This window comes from Dromiciops gliroides, chromosome 1, assembly GCF_019393635.1.
Source record: "Dromiciops gliroides isolate mDroGli1 chromosome 1, mDroGli1.pri, whole genome shotgun sequence".
Taxonomy (NCBI): domain Eukaryota; kingdom Metazoa; phylum Chordata; class Mammalia; order Microbiotheria; family Microbiotheriidae; genus Dromiciops; species Dromiciops gliroides.
In genome coordinates this window covers 430028119-430046414 of record NC_057861.1, presented here as the reverse complement: position 1 = coordinate 430046414, position 18296 = coordinate 430028119, and the positions used below count along the sequence as shown (strand labels likewise).

The window sequence follows — 18296 nt, the reverse complement described above, 5'->3', positions numbered from 1 at the left end:
GAGCAAAAGAAGGAAGGGCAGAGTGGGGGAGGGGACAGACAGAAGCAAATCCCTTTTGAAGAGTGATAGGATGAAAGATAGATAATAGAATAAATATCATGGGAAAGGGAATAGGATGGAAGGTAAACAGTTAATAATAGCAATCATGAAAAAGAGAAAAGGGGGAAAAATTGTACCAAAAATATTTATAGCAACTCTTGGTGGAGGCTAAGAATTGAGAATAAAGGGAATGTCCATTAAATGAGGAATGATGGAAAAAGCTGTGCTATATGATTGTAGTGGAATGGACTTGTGCTACAGGAAATGAAAAACAGGATGATCCCTGAAAAACCTGGAAAGACTAATGAACATCAATGTATAGTGAAGTGAGCAGAGCTGGGAGGACATTGTGCATAGTGACAGCAGTATTGTTCAATGAGCAATTGTGAATGATTTAACTACTCTCAGCAATGCAATGATCCAAGACAATCCCAAGGAACTAATGAGGAAGCTTACTACTCACCCCTATAGAAAGAACTGATAAAAAGAACACTTGTGGATTATACATATATAACCTGATTGTGATCTTGTGGAGGGGGGAGGAAAGGGAGGGAGGGAGAAAAATTTGGAACTCTGAATCTTATGAAAATGAATGTTGATAACTACATTTAAAATTTTTTTTAAAAAGAAAAAGAAAAAAAGATAGTCATAACTGCATGAAAAGAAGTATAGTGCTGAGGACTAGGGAGCTGACAGTCCTGCTCACATACTGGCTGTGAGACCCTAGACGAGTCATAAATCTTTCAGTGCTCTAAGCAACTAAAACTGTAGGTTTTAAGACATTGCTGACTTAAATAGAGTGACTTTCCTCATTTGGAAGTTTAAATCTTCCAGGCTCAATCCTGATCCCCATCATATCAAGTAACAGCCAAGATTCAGTGAATGCCATATATCACAATTAATACATAACCTCTCCGTACACTGTCCCTATTACATGTTCTGTTTGTAGCCCCATAAACTATTGGTTTCAAGGCAAAACTATTTCTAGTTTTAATGAACATAGTTAGTTTTAATCTTGCTAGTAATCTATTGTGACAGTTTTAAAGTCAGAGAGCAGAAGCACAACATTTTTAGTAACCAAAAAAGGGAAGAAGTGACTACAGTCACAATGTAACATAATTCCTAGCTTTAAGGACATTATAGTTTGAACATCAAGAAATTTGAGAGTTAAAATAATATTTTAATCAGTAGGTAATTAAACTTAAAACAAGCATAATTTCCCATTTTATTCCTCAATTAAAAAAAATTTAATCTATTGTTTGAAGAAATCAGAGAAATTTGAAAATTATTAACTTAATTCTATTAACAATAACTTGGAACTTGATAAAACCTAAAATAAGGAAACATATCCAACCAGTAACAAAAGGTTGGATAAAGACAATTCCCAAGGACTCATGATGGACAATGCTCTCTACATCCAGAAAAAGAACTATGGAATACAGATTGAACCATACTATTTTTACTTTTTGTGTGTTTTTTTCTTTTTTGAGGTTTTCCCCTTTTGTTCTGATTCTTCTTTTACAACATTACTAATGTGAAAATCTGTTTAATGTGATTGTTCATTTATAACCTATATCAGACTGCTTGCTATCTTGGGGAAGGGGGAGTAAAGGAAGGGAGGGAGAAAAATTTGGAGCTCAAAATGTTATAAAAATGAATGTTGAAAACTATCTTTACATGTAACTTGGAAAAATTAAATGCTAAGATAAAAAAAATAAAAATAACAAAATCTTGAATGGAATCATAATGAGCCTTGTGTGCAAGCCAGGAAAGGTGAGATATACAACCAATGTGACACCCAGGGAAAAGAATAACCCCCCAAAATGTGAGAGAATTAAGAAACCAAATTAATAAACATAGGGTGTGCAAAAAAAAAAATAAAGGAAAATAAAGAAATAAAAAATGGCAGCCCAGCATGCTGGATGACCAATGAATGTTTGACAAGCAATAGAAAGTCTCTTGGTAATAACAGTAAAAACAACAATAATAATGATAGCTAGCATTTCCATAGATCCTACAGTGCTTGACAAATATTATCTCATTTGATCTTCACAACCGTGGAAGGTAAGCATTATTACTCCCATTTTACAGATAAAGGAACTGAGGCAAACAGAGATTAAATGACATGTTCAAGCTCACATAGTTATAAGTATCTGAGACCAGATTTGCCACCTATGTTAATAGAATTAAAATTAATATCTTTCACCAAAGTTGGTCATCAAGTTTATTTATATAAAACCTTACATTATCATATTTAATTTTACAACTTTGTAAGTTATTATGCCATAAATGTCATGCTAAATAAGTATTCCTAACAGACTGATGAATGAAGAGAATTTCAGAGTTGAATTTTTATAGATTCTTACCTGCTTTGAGTTGGTTAAATACAGTTTGGCTCCTAGATTTAAAATCTGTAGCTTTACAAGATCATCTTCACCAGTGAAGCTTTTAGCCATCTTCCTCAAGACATCAGGAGCAATTTTAGGAACACGTTCACAATTCTCCCCTATTAGCCAAAGAATACTTGCTCTAGCCACAGGAACCTAAAATAAAAAGTGGTGTTCATAGATTGTTAAAAAAAATGAGGCAGGTACATTACTCTTAATATTGATACAGAATTAAGTGTGTTAAATAAGTCTACATGTTCTAGGAATGGGCCTACATTTAGGTACTGTTGTTGCTATTAAACTGTGAGTACCACAATTCATTTCATAGTGTCTAGTTTGTGCATTCTATCACCTTTCTTATTACATATAAGGATATGTCTTCCTCTCAGAATTCTATAAGCACAGGTGCTATCTTTCCTCTGGGAAATGTAAAGGAATTGATATTGCTTTTTAGAAAATTTATACATGCATATGCACATCTATACTTAGCTATAGTAAAAATTAAGGACCATCTCTCCAACCCATGACCCCATTAGGATCTTTATATATTGGCAATTTGTTCCCCTGCCCCTGTAGAAATTGAATTAGGATTCATATATAGAATTTCAAGGGAAATAGCTATAAAGCACCTCCATCAGGTGGCCTTTGATCCTAACTTATTTAAAAAAAAAAATTCAAAGCCATCTTCTCCTTGTATTTGCCAGGCAATTTAGAGTAACTCCCTCACAAGACTTGTGCTCATGTTCATTGGCTGCTATCTCTTATACTTGTGCGGTTTTAATTGTTCCTGGCTTTCCATTGTTTTCACCATTAAAACAAGTCAAGATGGTCTCCCTCTGCTTCCCCAACTTTCATATCCGAGATAAATGCATACCTAGGATGACAGAAAAGATTCTCCACATCCCCCTTTCAGTACATTCCATTCCTATATACTTGTGCCTTTCAGCCAATGAGCTGAAAGATCCCAAAGTATTGTGTAAGTTACAGATAGCAACTTATTGTTCATCAGTCTCTATCCTGGAAACCCTCAACAGAGCGAAGTGTTTCTGAAATGAGTCAAAACCAGGGCTTTCCCTGTATATAAAGGGAAAACTGTGAAGCCATCTTTGAGGGAGGTATCTGCAACATCCTTATTCCAAACTGACTGGAAATATGGAGGACCATAGTTTATCCCTCCAATTTCCAGCCGGCTATAAAGAGTATCTTCTAATCTGTTTCCTTAGAACATTTAAGCCTTATACATGGGTTTTCTTTTCCTTTGCAAAGAGCAGACAGTGAGCTAGCGCATAATCAATCATCAAGGCCTCTGCCTACAAATGCTTTGAATGTAGGAAATGAAATCAATGGCAAAAACTGCTAATCTACTCATTTTGATACTCTTCAAATTCATAGAGAACCCCTGTTTTAAATGGCTTTAGTGAGCTATCTGTAGTAAATAAACTGGAATTTTGCTACATTGTCCTCAGGGTCAATACCTACACAAAGGTTTTAGAGATGAAACTTCTCCTATAATGAGCTCTGCTTAATACTTTAATAATTAAATCCCAAAGGACGTGTTATAAAAGATTACTTTATAAATCACGATTTTGATAGATAACATACAGTGCTATATAGCAAAATTCTAATGAGTATCAATGCACAATCTTAGCTTAAAAGAAAGAGAATTATTTTTTTCTAGTTTAAGAAAATATATATCATCTAAAAATATGTTTAGAGTATGCTGAATATGAAAGGAAATTGTTATATGAATACCAAATAAAAATGTTTCAAATGTCATCTGAAATCTATTCATGCAATACGATAAAAGTGATACAATTACTATACACTGAATTCATAAGAGAAAGAGGTTATTTCTAATGTTCCAAAGGCTACACCACATTAAGACCTTACTCCCAATCTATTATTTTAAATTGGGCTAAAGAATAGTAATTGAGTGGTACATTAAATTTTCCAGTATGAAAGCTGTTCAAGTTGCCTGACATATTCGGGCCCCTCTAAATAAGAATATAGGGACAGCTTCTGATTTCAGTTACGCTAGATTTATTTTCTTAACTATTTTCTTATACACTAGTTTTAAAAATTAAGATTCTATGACACAGCACCACCTGCAACCCACCCAATCTGGGTAATTTTCTTTAAAAATCATCAGCCATATCTGCACCTTTCTTTAGACAGTCAGCCTTCCTCTCCCAAAAAGACTTGCACAGAAATAGCAGCTATTTATGAATGTGGGAGAATCTGATTCTTTTGTTTTCTGAGAATACTAAGTTCTAAATAGAAATGAACATTCCAAATACTCAATGTGTCCAAACCATTTACTGAGTAAGTATAAGAAAAAATATGCAGAATAAGATCTAAGGTTCACGATAATCTGAATCACCATGGAGACTAGTTAATTAGAAATTACAACAGTGATATTTAGAGGTGTTTTAAAATCAAGGTGGTTATATTCCTGTATAATGCAAATGCTTTCTGTAACAAGGATCCACGACAACTGGAGAATATTTGGATTTAACATTTTTAGAAGAGTGAATCTAATGAGCAGTAGAAGAGAAAATGATAAACATGATAATTCCCTAGGATTAGAATTACTTGATGTGGGAATTGCAGACTATTTTCCAACTTTGCCTTGATAGTTTAAGCCTCTTAGTCCTCAACCCATACACTCCCGAGTATGATATTATGTCCACTATTTTTGTAGAGCTCAAAACCAATGGAAAAAAAACCCAGCAAACAAGAAAAGTAGCCACTTTTTATTTTCCACAGTCTTTTCAATCATGGCCTAAGTGGGGACCTTGAACTATAAAAATAAATAAATAAATACACAGGAAATCGTACTTTCATTATGTAGCCCTGCTTTGCATTCTCTTCAAAGGCAAACAGGATTGTCAATTACTTTGCCCAGTTCTTTATTCTAAATGCCCTGAGCAAGTAGGTAAGTGCACTTTTCAGACCCTGGATGATCAGGCAGTTTCCGTTGCCATTTTAACCCATTAAGTTGCCAGAGAAAAGGAACAATGATGTCTGAACTGCTCACAGCAGTTACAGAAAGACATCTAGAAAGATATTACAAATCGTTTTGTAAGAAGCTCAATTTAAAAGCTATCGTGTTTCAACAATATGCTGATTTCACAATGTAGTACTCTAAAGTAAATCTCACAAACATCTATTTTTATTTATTTAAATTTGTCAACGTAATCTGTAGACATCTAAACAAACGACAAACAAATAATAAATTAGATCTATTGTTTTTGAACCCAGACGCATATGCTTTAAAACATATATCTGGAAAAAAATGAGTGGCAGGGTGGGGGGAAACAAGTGAAACAACAGGCTATTAGTAAAACACCTGGGCAAGAGGAGTTCCACATGCTATTGCAATGTCACTGAATGGGCTTTTACACAGTAACACCTTTTAAGAGCTCTTTTATGGTATAAAGTCCCCACCAGTGTCATCAAACATTATATGAAATCTTATTTAAGGAATTTTCTGAGGGTGCACTTTTTATCTCGGAAGAAATCTGCTTCAAAGGTGGTATTTACTAAAAATGAAAGATATTCCAAAAAAGATGAAAACTTCAAAAAAAGAATATAATTGAATGCACCACTGATAAAAGAATTTTATATTATAATAAATTATGTTTTAATGCAAGATTTTAACCATATAATTTTACTAAGCAAATATTTACCTAAGAATTGGTCCACAGTATTATCTTAAAATTTCATTCTATAAGCCAAAATCAAAAGGACAAAGAGGCAAATCATGAGAAAACTAGCTGGCATTAGGGATTTGTTTCATTTTATTAAGTTTTAGTGATGTGTTTTCATTTTACACTAGTAAAATTCTCCTTCCTCTCTCCCATAAAAACCCTTTCCCCCCTCTCCACCACACCAAGAATCCTCTGTCATTATTAAAACAACCACCACCACAACCACCACCACCAAAGCAACCAAATGCATGCCGTTATACACACTGCCAAATTCAATGCTTATTCAATAGGTAAGCCAATGCCTATAATCTACTGAGAACAGGTATGTTTAAGGATCTGTTCTCTGGACCATTACTGCTCATTACAATTCGGACTGCCCCTGAGTGATGTATTTTTTTTTAAATTTACATGACTATAGTAACATACGTGTGTGTGTGTGTGTATTTTTTTCTGCTAATTCTACTTTCTTCATTTTGCATCGTTCCATAACAGTCTTCCAATGTTTCTCTGAATTTCCCTTATTCATTATTTATTACGACCTAAGCATATTCTCTGATCTTCATATACAGTTTGTACAATCATTCCCAAATTGATAGGCACCTACTTTGTTACTAATTTCTTTTTACCACTAGTGTTGCTATGAATATTTTGATATACACAGGGGCACTAAATCCTTCTTGGGGCATATGCCCAGTAGTAAAATCTCTACAAACTGTAGGTAGGAATATTTTAAAGCCTTTTTTGACATAGCCCCATTTAATTTATTTATAGTTTTTAGTGAGGCAATTGGGGTTAAGTGACTTGCCCAGGGTCACACAGCTAGTAAGTGTTAAGTGTCTGAGGCTGGATTTGAACTCAAGTACTCCTGACTCCAGGGCCAGTGCTCTATCCATTTCGCCACTTAGCTGCCCCTCCATTTAATTTAAAACAAACAAACAAACCCTCCCAGGCAGGAATTCTTAACTTTTTTTTGTTTTGGACCCCTTTGGCAGGCTAATGAAACCTTTGGGCCCCTTTTCAGACTAATGGGTTTTTTTTGTTGTTTTTTCTTTTTGCAGGGCAATGAGGATTAAGTGACTTGCCCAGGGTCACACAGCTAGTAAGTGTCAAGTGTCTGAGGCCGAATTTGAATTCAGGACCTCCTGACACCAGGGCGGTGCTTTATCTACTGTGCCACCCAGCTGCCTGTAGACAAAAGTTTTTAAATGAATAAAATAAAATAAATAGGGGCAGCTAGGTGGCGCAGTGGATAGAGCACCAGCCCTGGAGTCAGGAGTACCTGAGTTCAAATTCAGCCTCAGACACTTAACACTTACTAGCTGTGTGACCCTGGGCAAGTCACTTAACCCCAATTGCCTCACTAAAAATAAATAAGTAAGTAAGTAAGTAAATAAGTAAATAAAATAAATAGAATTACATAGGAAACCAATTATATTGAAATAAAGATGTATTTTTTCCTCATCCCAGTTTAGCAAAACTCCTAAAATTCATCCACAGACCCCTTGTGCATCCCAAGTTAAGAACCCCTATTCTAGAATTCATCCTGGGTCTACTTTATTATAACATTTTAGTCCAATTTACTATAACATTTTATACAGATTTTCTTTTTGTTTTTACAGGGCAATGAGGGTTAAGTGACCTTCCCAGGGACACACAGTTTCAAGTGTCTGAGGCTGGATTTGAACTCAGGTCCTCCTGAATTCAGGGCTGGTACTTTATCCACTATATCACCTAGCTGCCCCCGAGATAGACTTTAAAAAGAAGCTAAGACAAAAATGATTTTTGGTCAATTCTTAGTTATCTAGATAATTCATCAAAAATATCCCTCAAATATTGGTGTTTTCAAATATATAATCCAAAAAAGAAAACCTTAAACATTTGAGTGTATGCAGTAAATTAAGTATGTATATGCCTAATTAACAGAATATTTTTCTGTAAGTCTAAGACAAAGCATGGTACTTAATGGATAATTACCTATTATTATATCTTTCATGGAACGTTGAATAGTTGTATCACAAGGTAATTTCAGTCTAGTGAAGCATATTAGGAATAAAGGAATAGGGGGCAGCTAGGTGGCGCAGTGGATAAAGCACTGGCCTTGGAGTTAGGAGGACCTGAGTTCAAATCTGGCCTCAGACTCTTGACACTTACTAGCTGTGTGACCCTGGGCAAGTCACTTAACCCTCATTGCCCTGCCAAAAAAAAAAAAAAAGGAATAAAGGAATAAACTGAGGGTAGAAGATACTTCAAAACTTCTACGTCAACAAGTTGACATGACATTTACTAGATAAGGTTCTATTGGATATGGTGAAAGTTAAGGCAGGCAGGCTTGTATATGGCAGAACACTTCTATCCCTACAAATAATCCCTTCTACTTTTTATAGAAAGGATAGTTACTACCACCACCATCCACTTCAACATCTACTTCTTAACCTAAAAATGACAAGCAATTGCTATTTAATCTCATTTATGTACATTGTGTCATGCAGTAATAAATGAAAAAATTGACAGTACAGTTAAGAACCTATCTTTTTAGCCTTACTTGAATAAAACGTAGAACAATGCCATGTACATAGTTATCTAAATTCATTTCAATTTAAAATATAGCAGATAAAAGTTGAGGGCAGCTTCTGTTTCTATTAGGGCTTCAGTAGGTATCTACTAATTATAGATCAGTGTATATGAAGAGAGCCTACAGCGGGTGGATGATGGACAAAAGAACAAAGTGGAAAAGTTTAGAAAATTCCAGAAAAAGACCTCATTTTTAGTATATTTAAACCTCTCAGAAACAGCAAACAGGTGAGGTAACTAGGTAGCTCAGTGCATAAAGTGCTGGGCCTAGAGAGTCAGGAAGACCTGAGTTCAAATCCACTTTCACACACTCACTAGCTGTGTGACCCTGGGTAAGTCATTTAACCCGTCTGCCTTAATCCACTAGAGAAGAAAATGGACAATACCTTCAGTATCTTTGCCAAGAGCAAAGAGGCAGCCTGTCACAACAATTAGTTATGGAAATTTAGATACAAGAACTAGTAGCAAAAAAAATACTAGCAGTGGAGTGAATCTGTTATTAAAATTTTATTTAACAAAAGTTAACCATTTCTCATTTAATCATCTTCCCTGTTCTTTGTATCCTGAAGTATTTGTTAATAGTTAAGTTCAAAATTTAAATACTGTTTCATTTATTTTTTAAGAAGAAAAAAGAAAATTAGAGGGTTGGACTTAATAAGCTTTCAACACTGGAGGACAGATACAAAACCCTCAACAGATTAAAATAAAATACTGACGTGAAGCCATTAAAATATAATCTAATAGAATCACTGGGAAGTCTTAGAACTAGACTCAAATGATCAATTTTCAAAACTCTAAGATGGTACAGATGTGACTGAATGTCAGTTTGAAAAAAATCAGGGGGTTTTATTCTAGCATAGTGTGCTAGTGTAATATGACATAGCATAATGTGACATAACAGGGGGAAAAAGGCATGTGATCTTAGGAGGAATGGAAAGGAATAATGTTTGGATTAAGGGATATGATAGTGCTTCTATTCTGAGATAACATCTGAGTGCCTACCATATCCAAACATTGGTGACCATACTTTGGATCATTACCACATATGGTAATATGAGAATGGGTTGAAAGAATAAAGGATGTGTAGAGCAAAAAAGACTTGAAAGGACATGACAGGCATCAGCAAATATTTAAATACTTATAATAGGAGAGAGTAATTAAACAACTTTCAAGTGACATTAGCAACATTAGGAAAAATAGGTGAAAAGTGAAGGAGATTTTAGCTTGATAAAAAACTTCCTAAAAAATAGAGCTGGGGGCGGCTAGGTGGCGCAGTGGATAAAGCACCGGCCCTAGATTCAGGAGTACCTGAGTTCAAATCCGGCCTCAGACATTTGACACTTACTAGCTGTGTGACCCTGGGCAAGTCACTTAACCCCCATTGCCCTGCAAAAAAAAAAAAAAATAGAGCCGTCCTGCACTTCCCAGAGGTGGACCCAAGATGGAGGAGGAAAGACATTAAACCCACAAACCTCCTGACACAATTACCCCCAAAACAGCAATAAAACAACCCCTGGAGCAACAAACCCCACAAAAATATGGCTGAGATTATTTTTCCAGCCAAAGACAGCTTAGATGGGGCCATGCTGAGCTGCTAAGAGAGTCCAACCCCATGATCGTGCCGACACAGACCTCAGGCAGGCTGCACAAGAGAAACTTACCCCTTGAGCCTCCAAATCAGCTACAGCACCAGCTTCTTCTGGAACTAGGCTTATGGTTGGGTGAGAGGACTGAACGGCTGGGCAGGGAAGGAAAATACAGGGGTGTCTGTGGGACCTAAGGAGGAATTTGGCTATCCCACCCCAGCAGGGAACCAGAAAGAAATCTTGAGTAGCGGGAGGCCTAGGTGGGGAAGGGGCACAGGCTCCTCAAAGCTAAGAACCACAGCACAAAAAGTTTTCCCAGCTGGTTAATTACCAAGTTCACTTGAGGTTATCTTCGGACCAGAGCACAGGCCAGGTGAGAGAAAAACCTGCCCTTCCTCAAAACAAAACACCTGACCCTCTGAAGCTTGGAAGTAGGGCCCCACTGTAAGAGGGAGTTAAAAGTCAAGTAAAAGATGGCAAGACGAGCAAGCAAAGGAAGTTGAGAACTATAGGAAGTTTCTTCAGTGACAAGGAAGATCGAAGGTGCGCCCTCAGAAGAAGATAACAACCTCAGGGCCCCTACAACCAAAGCTTTCAAGAAACATATGAATTGGTCTCAGGCCATGGAAGCACTCAAAAGGGACTTTGAAGAGAAAGTAGGAGAGATAGAAGGAAGACTGAGAGAGGTGGGGGAAAGAATGGAAAGAGAAATGAGAGCAATGCAGGAGAGTCATGAGAAAAAAGTCAACAGCTTGAAAAGTCAAATGGGAAAGGAGATAGAAAAGCTCTCTGAAGAAAATTATCGCCTAAGAATTAGGATTGAACAAATGGAAGCTTTATGAGAAACCAAGACACAGTAAAGCAAATCCAAATGAATAAAAAATAGAGGACAATATGAAATACCTCCTTGGAAAAACAGCTGGTCTGGAAAATACATCTAGGAGAGAGAATTTGAAAATCATTGGACTACCTGAAAATCATGACCAAAATAAGTTTAGACAGTATATTCCAAGAAATTGTCAGGGAAAATTGCCCTAATATTCTAGAAGCAGAAGGTAAAATAGAAATTTGAAAGAATCCACCAATCACCTCCTGAAAGAGATCCAAAAAGGAAAACCTCCAGAATTCTTATAGCCAAATTCCAGAGCTCCCAGGTCAAGGAGAAAATATTGCAAGTAGTTAGAAAAAAAGAAATTCAAGGGGCAGCTAGATGGCACAGTGGTTAAAGCACCGGCCCTGGATTCAGGAGTACCTGAGTTCAAATCCAGCCTCAGATACTTGACACTTACTAGCTGTGTGACCGTGGGCAAGTCACTTAACCCCCATTGCCTTAAAAAAAAAAAAAAAGGAATTCAAATACTGTGGAGCTACAGTCAGGATAACACAAGATCTAGCATCATCTACATTAAAGGACCAGAGGGCATGGAATATGATATTCTAGAGTGCAAATGAACTGGGACTATAGCCAAAAATTACCTACCCAGCAAAACTGATTATAATCTTTCGGAGGAAAAATGGGACTTCAATGAAAAAGAGGACTTTCAGGCATTTGTGATGAAAAGACCTGAAGTGAATAGAAAATTTGACTTTCAAATACAAGACCCTAGAGAAGCATTAAAAAGGTAAACAGGAAAAAGAAATCATGAGGGATATTAAAAGATTAAACTGTTTACATTCCTACATAGGAAGATTACTTCTAACTCATAAGAACTTTCTCAGTATTAGGGCAACTGAAAGGAATACACTTAGAGGATACAGGTCTGAACTGAATATGAAGGGATGACATCTGTAAAGCATTTATTTTTTGTTTATCCTTGTTTTTTCTGGGGCAGACAGGGTGCAGTGGCTTATGTCTGGGGCCGGATATGGGCTCAGGGCCTCCTGGGTTCAGGGCTGGTGCTTTGTCCACTGTGTCACCTAGCTGACCCATGATGACACCTTCAAAATAAAATTAAGTAGTAAGGGGAATGCACTAGAAGAAAGGGAAAGTGAGAGGTGGACTGGGGAAAAGTAGCTCACATAAAAGAAACAAGAAAAGGCTTATGGAGTGGAGGGGAAGATGGGGAAGGAAAAGGGGAGTGAGTGAACCTTACTATCATCAGAATTGGCTCAAAGAGGGAATGACATATATACTCAAGTGTGTAAAGTAATATATTTTGCCCTGAGGGAAAGTGGGAGGGGAAGGAGATAAGGGGAAGGGAGGGAGAAGAGGGGAAGGAAGGAAGGGCAGATTGGGGGAAGGAACAGTAAAAAGAAAAACACTTTCAAGGAAGATGAAGACGTTGTACCTAACTGAACATGTATGACTTATATTGAATTGCTTGATTTCACAGGAAGGGTTGACCAGGGAGGAATGAAGAAAATTTAGAACACAGAATCAGCTCAAAGACCTTAATCTCATCAGAGTTATTCCCTCCTTGAGGAGGGAATAAGATACACATCCAATTGGGAGGAGTAATCTATCTAACCCTACAGGAATGTAGATGGGGAAGAGGATAAGGAGGGAAGGGTGAAAGAAGGGAAGGGTGAAAGAAGGGAAGGGTGAAAGAAGGGAGGGCAGAGCAGGGGAGGGGATAGTCAGAAGAAAAACACTTTTGAGGAGGAATAGGGTAAAAGAAGATAGAAAATAGAGTAAATATCATGGGAAGGGAATAGGATGGAGGGAAACAGTTATGATGATTGATTATAATGGCAAAAAATATGGTACTGTGATGTTTAAAATCTAAATTATGGTCACCTTCAATTAGAAGCTTTAGCACCAGTCCTTGGGCAGTAAACATTTATTAAAGCATACAGATATTCCCTTGGAGTTCAGAAAGTTAAGAAAAAAGCCTATTTAGCCTAGAGTTCCAGTCTGGTCTGGTTCTTCCTCAAGTCCTCTGCCACAAGCCTGCTTCGATCATGATCTCTCTCTAGCAAGCTGATTGTGGAAGCTTTTTATAGGTCTGGAACAGAGGTGGTCCTTACACACTGCTTCAAGCTGACTGGTTGGCATCATCCAAATCCATTGGTTCTGAAGGTGTTCTCAAGGTGTTATTACAATCCAGTTAATTTGAAGTAGGCTAATCAGCAGTTAATCACTCTCACTTGATTCAATCAGTCTAGATTAATTTCCAGGTGGGTGTTTGAGTATCTGCTAAATCTCATTATTTCATCACAGTACCCACTTTTCTGGGCTATTGTGAAGAAAATTCTTTGTCAAGTTTGAGGTACCATATAAAAGACATGATGAACAGGATGCTATCAGAAAAACCTGGAAAGACCGACATCAACTGAAGCAGGGTGAAATGTACTGAATACAAAATAACAGCAATAGTATAAGATGATCTGCTGGGAAGCACATGTTTATTTTGGTTATTTTCAGTAATGCAATGATCCACTATAACTCTGAAGGACTTATGAAAATTGTAATTCATCTACAGAGAAAGAACTGATGGTATCTGAAAAGAGACTGAAGCATAATTTTTTTTGACAGTTCCTTAATCTGGAGTTTTGTTTTTATCTGTTTTCTCTCACAACCTAGCTAATGTGGAGATATTTTCCACAACTACTCATGTATAACTTATATTGAATTGCTTGAGTTCTTGGGTGTGGTGGTGGGAAGGGAGGGAGGAAGAGAAGTTGGAACACAAAGTTTTTTAAAAATTGATGTAAAAATTTGTTTTTACATGTAATTTGGAAAATAAAATTCTAAACAGAAAAAAAAATAGAGAGCTGTCCTAATGTGAAAGTAGTTGTATTAGGAATAGATCCAAAAGTAGGGCTTTTGTAACCTGAGGTAAGGTTGAAAGACACATCTCAGAAAAAGCATAAGGCTGTCACTTGAGTGATTACTACCAGAGGAGTAAGTACGCCTATGCTGGGCTAGGAAAAACTTAACAGGCATGCAGAAATATCATAGGATCTCACCACTGCTACACAGTGGCTTTCACCTTCATTGTGTCATGGGGTAGCTTTTGTGTGATCCATTGGTGGTTGAGTGCAGTCATATCAGGGTAAGGGCTAGTTATCCCTCAGAGAGTAAAGCCCAAAACATCACTGTAGCCCAGACCACTCACCTTCCAAATCCTGGAAGAAGGTGAGGTGCAGCAAAGTCGGGGAAGGTGTATCAGTGATCATTTTCCATGACCACGGCAAATAACAAAAGCATACAAGATACCTAACAGGAAGGAACTGGTTCCTGGGAGAAAAAGTCACAAGGAAGATGCAAAAGGCTATGGTGTGAACATGATGGATAAATGTGACCCTCCAAGTAGCACTGATGGAAATACTATTTTCTTTTTTTTGTGGGCAATGGGGGTTAAGTGACTTGCCCAGGGTCACACAGCTAGTAAGTGTCAAGTGTCTGAGGTCAAATTTGAACTCAGGTACTCCTGAATCCAGGGCCAGTGCTTTCTCCACTGTGCCACCTAGCTTCCCGAAATATTATTTTCTGGAAGATAAATTCAAAGACTATTGTGTGGGAAATTATGAGTATAAGTACCAAGAGTAGTGATTTCTGTGAACAAATGGGAAAAAAAATTTCCTAAGGTTTTTTTTCCCTACTTAAGGAAAAAAAGCTTATTCTCCAATTCAAATTAGCTATGCTTTCACAGTTTATTCTTAAACTGTCAAGCTTACTTTCAAAAATAATGGAAACAGGAATGAGATCAGTCATTCAAAAAGTTATCACCCTATGGAGAATGAAGGTACAATAATTAAGTCTATCAACCAGTGTGACCATCAAGTCTTTTAATTTCATTGGGACTCAGTTTATCTGTAAAATAAAGGAATCAAGATTGATGACTTCCAAGATCTCTCCTAGCTCTAAATCTATGATTCTAATCAAACCCTTCATTTCAGAGAGAAGACTAAATAAAGGTTATCCAAAAGAGCCGAAATAATTCAATTGTAAGCTTAAAAAAAAAACATTTTACAAAATAATCATGTTGGATTTAACTTTTTTTTTAGCTTGATATACCATGCTATTTTTAAATGGCTTCTTGGGATACTTCAGAAGAGTGAGTAAATTTTGGACTGCATGACACTTCAGAGAAACACTGCTATAAAGGATTATTCTTCCTGGATGTAGGGTCCATTAGGCACCTTATCACTGAAAATGACAATCTCATCAGCCTAACAAAAGTGAAATTTATAACAACATTAATACAACAAATTTGGGCACCAATTTAATGTAATGCTATATATTTTGCAGCAAAATGAAAAGCGTACCTCAACATAATAAATACAACCCAAACAAACTAAGAGGTTATTTTGGAAAAAAAGAAGTTTTCTTTTGGTTTTAACAATGTGAGTCTTTGTTACATTTTAATACTTTTGGCCTTCACATTTCCTAGAATTATTATACTGAAATTATCTAAATTAGGTTACATTAATTTGAATCATTAGCACACTAATTCTGATAGTAGTTGTCATCTAATTTAATGATATATTTTTACCCTTTTATCTCTACATAACAATCTTTTAAGTGACACTCCTCCAGATTAATTTCTCCTTTGTGACCAAGAAAAATATTAAAACAAAAATATTTAATACAGTAACTGCATCTAATAACATATATAATTTTCAGTATTTGTAGTTTCCCTACTTTTCTGCCTTGATAGGAGAATACATGTTTCACGATCTGTTCTCTGGAATTCTCACTGGTTTTCTTCACTCAGAGTTAAACTTTCTTTAAGTTATTTTAAAATTTACATAGCTGCAGTCATGGGGGATACCATTCTCTTGATTCTGCTTATTTTTCTTTACATAAATTCATACAGATTTTCTGAAGTTTCTCTGAATTCCTATCTTCATTTCTTACAAAATCTTACAAAATAATTCCTATGTCATATGGGGTTTGTTTTTTTTCAGTCATTCTCCCCAATAAGTGTCTAGCTACTTTGTTTGTTTCCAGTTCTTTACTCCTGCAAAGAGTGCATGAATATTCTGGTATACGTAAGACCTGTCTGTCTTAGGGTCCTTGCAGATATTAGTCTAAGGAGGTCCAAGAGAATTTTGAATAACTAAAACATTTGGTAAGATCATTTCAAATGTTATAGCATTAAAGAAAATGTATGAAGTCATGGTATTTCAAATGCTATTATTGACTTTATTTAGTTTTATTCCTCGGAATCACATATCAGAACTTTCCTCTAGCTCCTGGCAAGAAAAAATTGTGATAATCAGCAAAAAATTTCCAATACTCTTCCACAAACTTTGTGAGACTGATATCCTTACTCAAAATACTCTAAGGAGTCAAGTCTAATGGCTAGCATTATTCACAAAGTAATCTTTAAGGTATATTTAGCTGCCATCTGGGGTACTGAAGTTAGGGAATACAAAATGGATGTTTCTACTTGCAGAATAGCATATTAGAATTTTTGAGTCATCCACTTGAACCTCTGCATTTTGAAGATAGGTTTCCAAACAACCAGCATCATATTTAAGCCTTAGAACTGTTAAATTTCTTCCTCAAGAGACATTAAATTCAAAAGGGCATTTATTAAGCATCTTCTATGCACATTGCCTAGGGCTAGATGCTGTGGATAAAGATGAAAAAAGAGATGTTTCCTGCCTTCAAGAAAGTTATAAATCAAATGGAAACATACAATATACCTAAGGGTAAGTATGACTAATATAAGGTAGAATGTGCTTGGACAAAAGATAGTTCCAAACAAAGCACTGCAGGAGTAAGAGATCACATCCAGCCTGGGGGAGCTAGGTGGTGATCAGCATCTGAGTTACTCCTAGAAGACAGGGATTTGAACAGACCAGGATAGAGAGAGGATGTTCCAGAAATGAAGGACAACCTGGGCAAATGCAGAGAGATAGCTAACTGTCTAGTTCTATATCACCGCGTGGTTGTGTGATTGATTTATTTTTACAATGTTTTTAAAATGTGTAGATGAAAACCAACAGCTTTTTAACAATTTCTATGTCAGATGTCAATTTTTTTACTACAAGACTTACATCAACAAGATCCTAGGCACATCCCTTCAAGGATTTAGGCAAGCTTTAGTTCATGTGGTCTCAGGAAAAAGTTGTAATGATTGGAATGACGCCACCTGCTGGAGACTTACCGTAGAAAGCTCTACCATGAGGTGAAAGCCTCTGAGGGCAAGCCATATGGTCAAGGTCCTTAGCATCAGGAAGTGATGTTTGCTTGTGGGTACTGTCTATCAAGGCTACCAGCCAATCAACTTGAGGAGCCTCCCATTTCTGGGAGGGGGACATGAAGTAGGAAGCGGACGCTGGCAGAGGGGTTCTGGCTCTTTTGGTTCGTGGTGGGTTGGATGATAGGGTCTCTTAGAAATAGTAGATTTTTACCTTTCTCTCTGATCCCTAATGCTCTGTAAATAAATACTTAAACACTTAAATACTCTTGCTAAGCTTATAATTTATTGGTGACCACTCATTAGATTTTAGATAGTATAGCTAGAATTTTAGCCCCTTACAAAGTCCTGAATAGGGAATCAAAAGTATTCCTCTCATTTCCTCAAAGCATGGTGTAGGCACCAGCTCCAACATGAGTCCTTTCCTAATCTGTCCACCATTGTTATTGCTCTCTACTTCTAAAATTACTTTGTGTAAACTGTGTATTCATTTATTTTTGTAAGTGGACCCCACCCTTAGAGGTAAGTTCCTAGAAGATAAGAGCTATTTCATTTTTGTCTTTTTATCCACCCCCCCATCCAAATTCTATCAAAATCCCTTTCATTTTATATGCTTAATGAACATGGACTTTATTATCACTAGAAAATATAAGTGAATCAACAACTTTTTAAACTGAAAACACAAGTGAACCAACAACTTTTTCTACTGAACCAGTATAACCAGAAAACATTAAATATAGGTCATTCTAGTAATAAGAAGAATATTTAATATAAAGCTGTGTCATATGTATACATATCAATGAGTACCTCATTTTCAAGCATTGCTTTTATCATTTTACCTAGTTAACAGGAGTTTTCAGCTGGTAAGAATTTTTTAGGTTGAAAATTGTGGGGGCAGCTAGGTGGCGC

At 36.4% G+C, this 18296-nt stretch overlaps 1 protein-coding gene across 1 annotated transcript in view; it reads right to left on the bottom strand.

The window, feature by feature from the left end:
* AP3B1 (adaptor related protein complex 3 subunit beta 1) overlaps nt 1–18296 on the bottom strand; it is a 336292-nt gene that overhangs the window by 142279 nt on the left and 175717 nt on the right. The window contains 1 exon segment of the mRNA XM_043972455.1: nt 2406–2582. Coding sequence (XP_043828390.1) covers nt 2406–2582 — 177 coding nt within the window.